Source organism: Peromyscus maniculatus, chromosome 17, assembly GCF_049852395.1.
Source record: "Peromyscus maniculatus bairdii isolate BWxNUB_F1_BW_parent chromosome 17, HU_Pman_BW_mat_3.1, whole genome shotgun sequence".
NCBI lineage: Eukaryota > Metazoa > Chordata > Mammalia > Rodentia > Cricetidae > Peromyscus > Peromyscus maniculatus.
The window spans coordinates 12,456,307-12,468,522 of record NC_134868.1 but is presented as its reverse complement, the minus strand read 5'-3'; the positions used below and the strand labels follow the sequence as shown (position 1 = coordinate 12,468,522).

The window sequence follows — 12,216 nt, the reverse complement described above, 5'->3', positions numbered from 1 at the left end:
CAGACACACATACATACTTACAAAACTAAAAATTAAGTAAATCTTTAAAAATAGCTATCTTGATCCAATATTGACTCTACCCACAATATAGAAACTATTATAGATTTAGTAGGATGATATATAGGTTAATAATAATGACAATAAATTAATAGTAATGACATATAGTAATTTGCTAAGGACTTCTTGTCATGTAATAGTTCTTAACACTTATGAATTATTTATATTTAATATTCACAAAAGTCCTAAGAGCCAGGCATATATTTGAAAATGATGAAATAGATACTTGAATATGTAGCCTATTCAAAAACACTACCAAATGAGTAATATAAAAGTATGTAGAATTTATGCAAATTTGAGTCTGGTCTCTTCTCAGGTGCTTGGTTGAAATGTGTCATAGTAAAACACATTGAATCTATATTATTTGTAACTTTGTGAAACTGCTAAAATAAGGTGCTAAATTGCCAGATGAGATAAACAAGTATTACCATGCTTCCAAGGATTTCTAAACATTGCTGACCATCCTCAATTACATTAGTGTAGATTTTAAACTGAGGACTCTATTGCAATATGATTATTTCTTAAATTTCTGATTTTTATAGCTGGGAAATAATTTTATTTATTGCAATTTATCATACTTTGTTTTGCAGTTTAAGAAGGAGATTATGATTGCTTACAAAACCCTGATTCAACAGTTGGAAAAATATAGAGACCGGGATTTAACAACTCTGTTTGGAGATTTAAAATTCAATAATATGGTGGAAAAGGTAACAGAACCTGAAAAAATGCTTTTTAGTTGAGCTATCTTTTTAAAAGTGTGTGTGTGTGTGTGTGTGTAGGTCAGAGTATACCTTGTATATCACTCCCAGTGTTTTACCTTGAGACCAGCAAGCTTCCAGGATTTCTCTGGTCTGATGGGCATTCCTACAGGCTTACTGTAGCAGTGGAGAGTGGGAGAGATACTAGCCATCTTCCCCCTGTTCCTGGTCTGAGAAGAAATGTCTCTATTTCCCCCTGTGAGTAGGACTAACCTGTAGATGTGTCTAGACTCTGATGTAAAGAAGATGACCCCGAGCTTCTCCTACTGTTTATACCATGAACGCAGAAGTGGAAGTAGACCTCAGCACTGTCGCTTTCACCTTAGGTTCATTGTTGTTGTGTCGCAGTCACACATTTTCTAAGGCTGCATGCCTGGTGTACATCTTCTTCATCATGGTGTACTGTTTTCTTAGTACAGTCTTGGTTCTGCTTGCTGTATTTCTTGTTGAATATTTGCCTTGGTTGACATCCACGATACTGCAATTTAATTTTCAGTTTTTGTCTTGTCTTACGTGTATGTGTAAGGTCTTATGTGCTTCATAGAAAAGATCAGAATATTCACACTTTCTTTTTATTATTCTGGAATACTGTCTAGATCAGTGGGACCATGCAGTCTTTGAAAATTTGGTAAAATTCTCTGGTTGAAGAAGGTGCTTATTTGTTGAGATGGTTCCTTAGTCATTTTACCTACATCATGGATCTTGGTGTACTTAGGCCTACTAATACCAAGAGAATCAATTCTGTAATTTGTTCTGGGAAATTAGGGGTTTCACTCTTTCCAGTTTGTTTCCATAGAAGTTTCTAAAGTAGACCTTTGCAATGGTTTTGTCTCAGTGTTGTTCTCTCTTATTTTTATTTCATACACTTGTGGCTTCTCTTATTTGTTTAATGATGTTTATCTAATTCTAGCTTGAGTTTGCAACTATTAACAAGATATACAGACTTCTACTCTCTTAGTTTATGATTTCATCTTTTATTTTCTTGTTTCTTTTTATCTATTTTTTTGAGCAGAGTATTTAATTGTTCTATTTTCTCACTTTTGGTGTTAAACATTATTTAGTCTGATATGTTTTTCTCTGAGCACTGCTTTCATTGCATGGCATAGATTTTTACATACAGATAATAATCTTCATTGTATTCCATAGACTATTATATTTAATGATTTTATTATAATTTTAAAGAAATTATATAACTTCAGTCTGCATTTCTTTTTTCACATGAATGACTTAATAGAAAATTTAAAAGTTTGGACAGGAATGATGGGATGGTGGTTAAGAGCATTAGGTGCTCTTGCAGAGGACTTGGAATTTAATCCCAGCACTCACATGGTGGTTCACAACCATCCATAACTCCAGTTATAGGGGATCCAATGTCTAACATCTGTGGGCACGAAGTATATATTAGGTACAATTGTATGTGCAGGTATATACTCACACCTTAAAGTAATATGAATAAATAAAAAAAAAGAAAATTAAAAATTTCAAATTAAAAGATTACTTTTAAAAATACCCTTTGCATATCTTGGGAAGATTCATTATTTCTTATGATTGTTCTAGTTCATTCTTTCTTGATATCAGTCCTTTGTATTTCCCATAAGGTTGTAGGATCTCTTTGGTCTCTACAAAGTCTTGAGGTGCTACAAGTATGATAGGGAACTGGATATATTCTCCAGATGGAATATATTATTTCTCCCTTATACATTTCATCATTGTTGTTTCCTGGTACTACTATTTTCCTTTTTAACTGATGCAGAAGAGGAGATTTGGTGCAAAGTATCTATAAAAGTACCCAATACATTCAGAAAGTTGATTGCAATGATATGTGTTGCTTCTAGTCATGTGGATTAGCCACAAAATTATATATGCATATACTTTAAGAAAATACAAAATGGGGGCTGGACAGTTGGCTCACTGATGCAGAGATCTTACTCTCTTGCAAAAATACATGTAGACAAAACCGTTCATATTCATAAAATAATAAAAATATAGTGTAAAGAGCATAAAATTTCTTGTGAGTAATCTAGTGCCTTGGTTAATATAGGAATGCAGTAGGATAATGTATCTCTAAATTTCACCAATAGAATTATAGTATTTAGATTCAAGAATGTGATGGTATTATTCTGAATACATTTCTTTATTATTATGTCTTACTTGCTTATATTGTCAACATTCAGAGGCAAGACTCACATATTTTGAATATATCTTTTAAGTGACATTATGTATTTTACAGTATTAATGGTATGTTAGATGCACACCCTTTTATTACTTTTCAAAATTGTTACATACATATTTTATGATTTCATTAAAATTTTAACATGTAATATTTTTATGGACATATGGTGTTTCTTGAATGCTAAACATTTAAATTGTTTGAAGATTCACTTTTACAAATCATTCTGTGATGAACACCTTGGTGTACATACATGTCTTCAGGCAGATTTTGGATTGTTCCTCTAGGTTAGGTCTCTAGAACTTGAATGAAAAAAAAAACACAACATATTGAATGTCAATTAAACGTGTTGTCATATGCCTTTGCTTGTTTATAACTTTATTAGCAGAGTGTAAGGAGTGACAAACCATGATTTCTGGTGCTGTCTGTTATTAAAGTAGTGAAAGATGAAAAAGTCCTTTGATATCATCAAAGTTAAAAATGCAATTTTTATATTACTAAAGAATATCAGCTATTTTATTGTCTTTCTCATTATTTGAGTTTCATTGGAAAATTAGTATTAAAAGAGTCATGTATTTCCTTGTTGATTTACAGGTGTTATGTTTCATGCATGTATTTGTTAACAGTTTTTTGAAATAGTTTTACCACTCAACATTTTTGTTCATAATTTTCTTAAGCTGAAATAACCATATTCTATATGGTCATATCCACCCATTTCTTACTATATGATCACTTATGAATAAATATAGTTTCCTAATTATCCTGACGTTATAATTTTCTGCTGTGACAGGCTTGTGAGACTCTATCTCTGCTTAAGCAGCTCTGGCCAGAAGGATCTGACATCCGACGAGTCCTCTCTGTCACTTCGTGCTCCCTCTCCTTGGAAATGTACCACCGTTTTTTAGAAAACAGAGAGAAGAAAGCATCCAAGCAGACGGGCGAAGGCAAACAGGTGTAGTTGTTACACTGGGTTCCATTACTGCTTCTCTGTTTTATTGTTTTTCACCCACCATTTTCCCCGCTTGGCACTGGTATTTTCTTTTGTTTATATGAACTTTAGAAATAGGAAAATCCCTACAATTCATGTCATAAAGAAGTCTGTTGCTCCATGATGTAGTGTGTTACCTACAGGTGTTTCATGTAGGATATATTCAGCCCCTGTCACATACAGGCAGGCAAAAGGAGAAACCACCTACCATGCTACTGTGCTTTGGACTTTTCTGTGTGAGTGCATGGAATGCTCAGGAAAGCCTTGCAAGACTAGCTGGGAGAGACTACTGTTCTTAGGTTTCTTTATTGCAGAAAAGGTCAAGAATCTATTTTTCTTTGCAGTATCTCCTTAAATATAATTTTCAATGAAACCTTTGTACATGATTAGACATCAATTTTAAATCATCCCTAAATCATGATAGTAAGTCAAACTTTTCTCTCTGGAACTTCTAACCATTAGATCTTCCCTGGGATCTTAGAAGTGTCCCAATGAAGTCTTCTTGCTCCCCCAACAAGTCAAAATGTTTGAAAATAACAAAGATGTTCTTGTCCCATAATGCTAAATATATATACTTACTTATTCCTCTTGTCATTGTGAACTTACACCTTTTAGCTACATTGGTACCCTCTTGTCCTCATGCTGGCAGCTCATAATATTGCCTTCGGAGTAGGTTGCTTAGACAGAAGAGAGTATTTAGCATGTAGCTCCACCCACCCAAGGTCCTGTGAAACCTCCCCTTCATCACCTGGTTTATTAGCTTAAACCTGGAGTCTCTGAAAATACTGAATCATGTCATATACCGATGTCTGCAAAGCTGGAAGCTTCCTTTCCCCTCTATCTCAGACATGTTTAAACACAGCCTAGTTTTTGGGTAAGTGATGTCTCTGAAATGGAGAATGTATAAACATGGAATTCTCACATAGAGGGCTTGGCTTCAGAGTTTGTGCTTCCACAAATTGAGTGTGTAGTCTTCCAGCCTGCTCTTCTCTGCTCACCTTCTTTAATTTCCTCAGGAAAAGGGTAATTGTTTAACCCTGAAGGACATGGAAGACTTCTGTAAGCTACATTGCCTCACTGTGGCTTTTCAACTCCATCTACCTCTTTCCCAGCGAGCTCGCTCAAGATTCATCACTTCTGGTTGGATTCAGGACCTCAAGACTGTCTTTAAAATGGTAAATATACTCTTCTTTCACTTATACTTTTGTTTTAACTACTTCAAACATATGGGCCACATTAACCTTCAAAACAGATTCATAGAGGGTAGTGTTAAATTTGGGGGAGGGTCTTCAAAAGGTCAGCTTGCTTACATCAGTCACTTGACTAGTGTTAACAAATATATTAAGTAGTAATAACAAGCACCATGGCATGTATCCAACCCAAAGAGGAGCTTCTTAAAATTTTCGTTTTTAAAATTCTTGTCAGCATTAGGGTTTTCTGTCATTAACAAGGAAGTTCCCAGTGACCACCACATTCTGCTTTGAGAAAGAGCTGAGGAAATAAATGCAAGGCTTTATGATTTTTTTTCATTACAGATTATGTATGGATAGAGAGATTTTGGAGAACTTGGGAAAACTGAAAAATTCAAAAATCTCTCTGGAATCTTCCATGTAAATCAGTGCAAGAATCTGTTAACACTTCAGTTTATTCTCTTCATTTTAAATTAAATATATATATTTCTTTTAGGATCCTGAGATAAACAGTCAGGAAAAGTGTCTTATGCTCAATGAACTAGGAATGTGCTTTTCCAACCTGGAGATTGAGTGTGAGCTAAACATCCTTCGTCATCCTACCCCAGCTCTTTCAGACAGTTACATTTTATAGAGAAGACACATATTAAATCTTTTTTTTTTTTTTTGGTTTTTTTGAGACAGGGTTTCTCTGTGTAGCTTTGCACCTTTCCTGGAGCTCACTTGGTAGCCCAGGCTGGCCTTGAACTCACAGAGATCCGCCTGGCTCTGCCTCCCGAGTGCTGGGATTAAAGGCGTGCACCACCACCGCCCGGCACATATTAAATCTTAACAATTACTGTGAAGGAAGAACAAGAGTATTTTAGAATCTGATAATGAAGATCAAGCCAAGTTTGCAAAGGTTTCTCTTAAGAAGTTATATTACTCAAGTCCTGGAGGATAGATAGGAGTTAGTAGGGTGGAGAGAATGGAAATCAGATTCCGGGAGAAGAAACATTATGCATGATTGTCCTAAAGATAGCATGGCCAAGGAACTGGAGTCCATCCAGTGTATCAAGGACAGAGATTCTATGGGGTTAGTGATGAAGCTGATGTAGTGGGTGAGAGACAAGTCAGGTAGATAAGGGTAGGTCAGGGTAGATAAGTTCATCATAAGTTCATTGGGTGCCTACCAAATGGTTTTAAGCAGGCTAATGGGACTTCTATTTTTAAAAAGTGTTTTTGAGCCGGGCATTGGTGGGGCATGCCTTTAATCCCAGCACCCGGGAGGCAGAGGCAGGCGGATCTCTGTGAGTTCGAGGCCAGCCTGGGCTACCAAGTGAGCTCCAGGAAAGGCACAAAGCTACACAGAGAAACCCTGTCTCGAAAAACCAAAAAAAAAAAAAAAAAAAAAAAAAAAAGTGTTTTTGACTTTCAATGTAGACCACACAGTGTAGACACAAACCTGGATTTGGGGAAATTAGTGGGTTATTTAGCCACATACCTATCGATGGTGTGGAGGCTAAGGAAGTGACTTTTGAGCACTCTAGACTTAAGGCCCTGAGTATGTATCTTCTGTAGCATTCTTAAGAGTGACTTAAGCATAACTGGAAGCAGCTGAACTGTATGGAGAGTGTTGCTTTCTTACTCAAGGAGGAACAGTATTTGCATAAATGCCTTGGTCAAACTGCAGCATGGGAGAGGTGGAGGAAATTCATGAAGGGCATTGATTGGAGTGTGACTGAAGAGGCGATTAAGTTACATTAATTTTACTTGGTAGTGCTTGTGTTACATTCACTACTACTTATACACATACTACTTTATTAGCACAGTGTAAACTGTGGTTGGAAACTGAAGGTCAGGTTTAAGGCACAAGAATGATGGTTCAGTTTATAAAGCACATGCTTCGCAAGCCTGAGAACCTAACTTTAATCTCCAATGTAGAAGCATGTCCGAAATCAAGTCAGGTGCAGCAATACTCACTTGTAATCCCAAGGATAAGCAGATGGAAAGATCACTTATTGGCCTTCTAGGTGACTTGGTCAAGGTCCAGGCCAATGAGAGACCCCTGTTGCATACATCAAGTGGGATATACCAGGGGAATGTCTCCTGAAGTCATGCATACTCCTCCACATACCTGGACAACACACCCACACTACACCCATATCCATACAAAAGAGTGGTAGGATATATTGAATATCTGCATTTGTGAGCATTCATAGCTGTTATAATGGCATTTTGAAGGAGTTCTGTGGTGCCGTAAATACTAGACATGACGAAGATGACTCTGTGTAGATTCTACTGATTCATGAGAGAAAATTCTGTATCCTAAACCCCATAGAAGGACATTCCTCTAGGTGCTTTGTTAGTCCCACAGGGGGCAACAGACTATGTATTATTAATGAAATGGATATTAACAGATCCACTTCTGGATCTCATTTTCATTTAAACACTTTAATATGGGTCCCTTCAGGTTAATATAATAAATCTACTGATGTCTGAAATTTAAATAAGCATTGTGGCACCAGGAATGTGCTTTGGATTTTTGTTATAAAATTTATTCCTCAGTTCTATTAATTTTTTTTGTCACCTTTATGTAGTTGAAGCCCTGGAACTCAAATGGGAGCTGGTGTGAGCACAATAGGTGTGATACAGACTTGTATGGGTGCTATTGGTGAAATTATTAAGGCCACTACATGTAGTTAAAAGGAAGATTTATTTAGTGAGTAACTTACAAATGGAGGGATAGGTAGGTGGCAGGTTCTGGAAAAGATGCAGTGCAGTCCAGAGGTGTTCTCTGGAGAACTCCCCTTCATCTACCTCTTGTGTCCAGGAAACAAGAGAGCAAGGTAGGTCTTCAGGGCCCTCCCTTGGCCCCGCCTTGTAGTCGTGATAGTTACTGAAGCTTCAATGGGGGCTGGAACTTCCAGACCAAAGCTGGAATGGCTACCCTCTACAGGATGCCTTCGATATACAACTGTTATTAGTGAGGAACTTTGGCCTTTTTTTTTTTTTTTAAAATACACAAGGAAGGTTAAAAAACATTACAAAAAGTTGTTCAATGTTTGATGACATTCTAAGATGGCCTGACAGGATGTACCTGGAAATTCTAGCTGATCATGAACAGCAGCTTCATTTCCCTCATTTCATTGGGAAGCATTAGGTTTTAACACCAAGGGAGAGTGGATGAAGAAACCTCCCACAGGAGGCTCTCACTTTAGCACTGTAAACCATACCATTGAAGAAGACTCATGTCTACCATGGCCAGAAGTAAGTGCTGTTAGTGCAGACATTCTGCCGGTGTTAAGATGGAGCATCCCTGCACAGCCTTAAGTTGGTGGAGACCTAACAGCTCAGGTGGATGGGAAACATTTTGTTGTTTCTAGAACCCTTAGTAGTTCAACACTTGGCAACTCGAAAGTAAACAAGGAAACCTAAATAAAGAACAGAGGCATATTCAAAAGCAGAAGAAATATGTAGTTTTTGAGATTTTGAATCACAATGAGAGGAAACTATCAGCAGTAATTATAGATATTTCTTTAACTCATGAAAACAAGATGTTTTTGGAGACAAGTTCTCACTGTGTAACTCAGGTTGGTTTGAGACTGACTGTGTAACAGAGACTGGTCTCAAACTCTCAGCAATCTCTTGCTGTAGCCTCCCAAGTGCTAGGATGACATTCAGTTTAAATTCATTTTTGAGTCAGTTTTTTATTTTATGTAATGCTTCAGTTTTTAAGGGACAACATAATCTATATTCAAATAAATGGGTTTACATGCTAATGAGAATTGGGACAGTCCTGCCGTTTGCCTTTCATTTGGATTGTAGATGTTTATGGAGTCATTCCATGTATTACTGTGGACAGGAAAGCTGTCAATAACTTTGTTTCTTTTATTTTTTATTTTCAGAAAAAATGGTGCGAATATTTCATCCTAAGCAATGTACATATGTTTGAATTTGAGAGTCTGAATTTGCTTCACCTTTCTGATTTAAGTGATAAGCCTTTGTTGAAGAATATTGCTTTTTACTATGAAAATGAAAATGCAAAAGGTATCAACTTACTATATAATGCACATCACCTTCCTTTAGAGAGAAAGCTCATGAAGAATTTTAAACTTCAAAACCATTTCTTAAATGTCTATTGTTTAAATAATAATTATTTTCAGGTTTCCCAGTCTTTGTTTATGATCTTTATTTATAGCAACCAGGATGAATACAGCAATTCAAAATATTTTTTAGCTTATTATTACTCCATGAGTATTTTTGCTAAAAGCATGAGTTTATGACATTTCAGAACAGTTAGTTTTCATGCATGGTAGGTAATTATAAAATTGCTCTCATGAATAGAAATATTTCATTGTTAATAGATATTTAGAGATTTTAAGTTTTTCCAAGAGATAATCTCTATACTTTCTTTGTGTAATTTGTTCTTTTTTTTGGTTAGAATAATTTTTCTTGTGTTTTTATAGTCAAAGGAACAGAAAACACATTTTGAGAAAATATGTTTGATTGAGTGCTTAATTGAGTAGTATTGAAATGTCTTTGACATCAAGATTTGGTCTCTTTATATTGTAGGCATTGGGATAAATTAGTTATTTATAAAACAACAATTCTTCCTTAATCTTTATTTTAGTTTTATTCAGTGTTAAAGGTTACAAAGTTATATGTGGTATAATATTTTTATTACCTTAATTAATTAATTAAATCTCCACTGTTGATTATCATTAGTTAAGGCAGTAATTTTTTAATATTATGTTGTCAAACAGAAAAGCATGATCAGTTTTAAGTTGTGTCATGGCATTGTCCACAGCCATGATCATTTTCATTTACATTCAGTGAGAAGCCCACTGAAGTTGTGTGTTTCCATGCATTTGTGGATGCTTCTTAATATAGAGTATTTTTAATTATGATTCAGGCCTGGATTTGGATGTAGGAGATGTCATCATGAAGGAATATGTACATCTCTGGGACACTGTGTCGAAGTTGGTCAGAAACTTTGATGTGGGAAAACCATTTCCTTTAAGAACAACCAAATGTCATTTTCTTAAAAAGACCCCATCGCCAGTTAAAGGTAATTTATTAATAACTTAAATTGAGGGAAAAATGTTTGAAAACTCCAAGTAGAAATAATTTTCTAGCATTTGTGTGTTTAAATAATTGTCATGTCTATGTGGTGGTGTGCTTTGACTAATATTGAACATTTATATGTACTTTATAATTAATATTGCCAATTTAAAAAATCAGAAACAAATGGGTGTGAATTCTATTTCTAGCAATGTGACCTCTGTCAACTGAAAATTTCAGTATTCTATTACAGGATGATAGTTCCTCTCCAAACAGTAGAATGGGAAAAGCCTGCAAGAGCTTCTAACTAGAGCAGCTGAGAACCATCTAAGCCAGCATAGAGATTAGCATGGCACCATAATCAGCATCTGTCTTATTTAGTAACAAAACAATCAGTAGGCATGTGTTGGGCAGACTATGAGATGCCAAAGAATAAAAAGGAGACAGCAGCCCCTTTAGAAAGCCTTTGCCCAGATCACTGTATTTGCCTTCTCTATGCTACAGATGTGCAGAGTGTCTCTGGTGACAGGTACAGGAGATGAGACCAGAACCAGGAAGTGGTAGAACAGACAGTCTTCATGAAGACCAGGTCCATAGCAAAACCCAAAGATTAGCTCCCTCTAGACCTGCCTTTTAACAAACAGAAGTAACAAAGGAGTCACACTGGTTCTGGAACATGATAGATGGCTCTTGAGAATTTGGAATTTAAGCTGAGGCCACGAGGCCACTCTAATACAGTAAATGAAAGTGATCAGAGAGATCTGGCAAATTATTATGAGGAACAAATCACAAACATTTGTTTTATTATTTGATTATGTATCAAATTATTGGATTATGTATCAAAAATGGATGCTGATAGAATTTATGAAAGGGCTGAGGAATAACTAAGAACACTATTAGCTGTGGACTTAGAACTAACTTCTGTTTTTTAAAATCATCACAACTATTATATACCTCCTGAATATAATTTGAAAACATTTAAGAGAGATTAAATATAAAATTAGAAATGAGAAAAATAATAGAAACTCTAAACCAATATTCATTCCCATAAGCAAACTTGTAGAAATCAAAATACTGAGTGGGTTTAAAGGCTGATTGGATATTAATAATGGGGGAGTTTGAGCAGCATAAATAAATAGAAAAAAGAGTTACGCTTAGGGTTGGAGACATTCCTCACTTTTAGTGTGTCCTACCAGGTCTGAGGCCATGGGCTCAGTTTCCAACAAGAAAACGAAATGGGTTAAAAATACCATTATGAGAAATGACTTAAGCTGGTTACAGAAAGAAAAGTACTGTGTGATACCATTAACATGCACAGTCTAAAAAAAATACATAGAAGTAGAGCAAAGTAAACAGATAGTTATTGAGGGAGCAGTGTTAGGGGATGGGAAATGTAGGTCAAAGTGTAAAAATTTACGCTTATGGAAGAGAATAGACCTAGATTTGATGTACTTGATGAGGGTAATGTATTCTATGAGGGCTAACACTGATCACATTATATATTCTATTATATACACTAGTGATTTGGGAAAGTAAAAGATTTTAGGCAATCATAACACCAAAACACCCACAAAAACTTACAAGGAAATACAGAAATATTTAATAAAGTGGACATGTTGTTTTTCCTGACTGTACCACAAGTTTACTCTGTGTGTCCTTTTGTTTTCATGGTGTGTGCTTTTTGAGATAAGGTGCTGTGTAGTATGAACTAGTCTTGAGCTCAGTAGGTAGATGAGGGTGATCTTGAGTTCCTGATCATCCTGCCTCCACCTTCCAAGTGCTGATATCACAGGGATGCACCACCAGGCCCAACTAACATTATGCACATCCATCCATCCATCCATCCATCCATCCATCCATCCATCCATCCATCCATCCATCCATCCATCCATCATCTGTCTGTCTGTCTGTGTATTATCTACCTATCATCTATGTCTTAAGATAAGTATATTAAAGCATAGTATATACCTTAAATAAATATACAATTAAAATCTGACACACATTAAAAGA

General features: G+C 35.7%; 1 protein-coding gene across 1 annotated transcript in view; it reads left to right on the top strand.

The window, feature by feature from the left end:
* LOC102911682 (putative ATP-dependent RNA helicase DDX60) overlaps window positions 1-12,216 on the top strand; it is a 119,627-nt gene that overhangs the window by 17,310 nt on the left and 90,101 nt on the right. Inside the window, exons 7-11 of the mRNA XM_076553282.1 lie at window positions 648-764; window positions 3,776-3,937; window positions 4,990-5,148; window positions 9,051-9,192; window positions 10,058-10,213. Coding sequence (XP_076409397.1) covers window positions 648-764; window positions 3,776-3,937; window positions 4,990-5,148; window positions 9,051-9,192; window positions 10,058-10,213 — 736 coding nt within the window. The remainder of the gene's footprint in view (window positions 1-647; window positions 765-3,775; window positions 3,938-4,989; window positions 5,149-9,050; window positions 9,193-10,057; window positions 10,214-12,216) is intronic.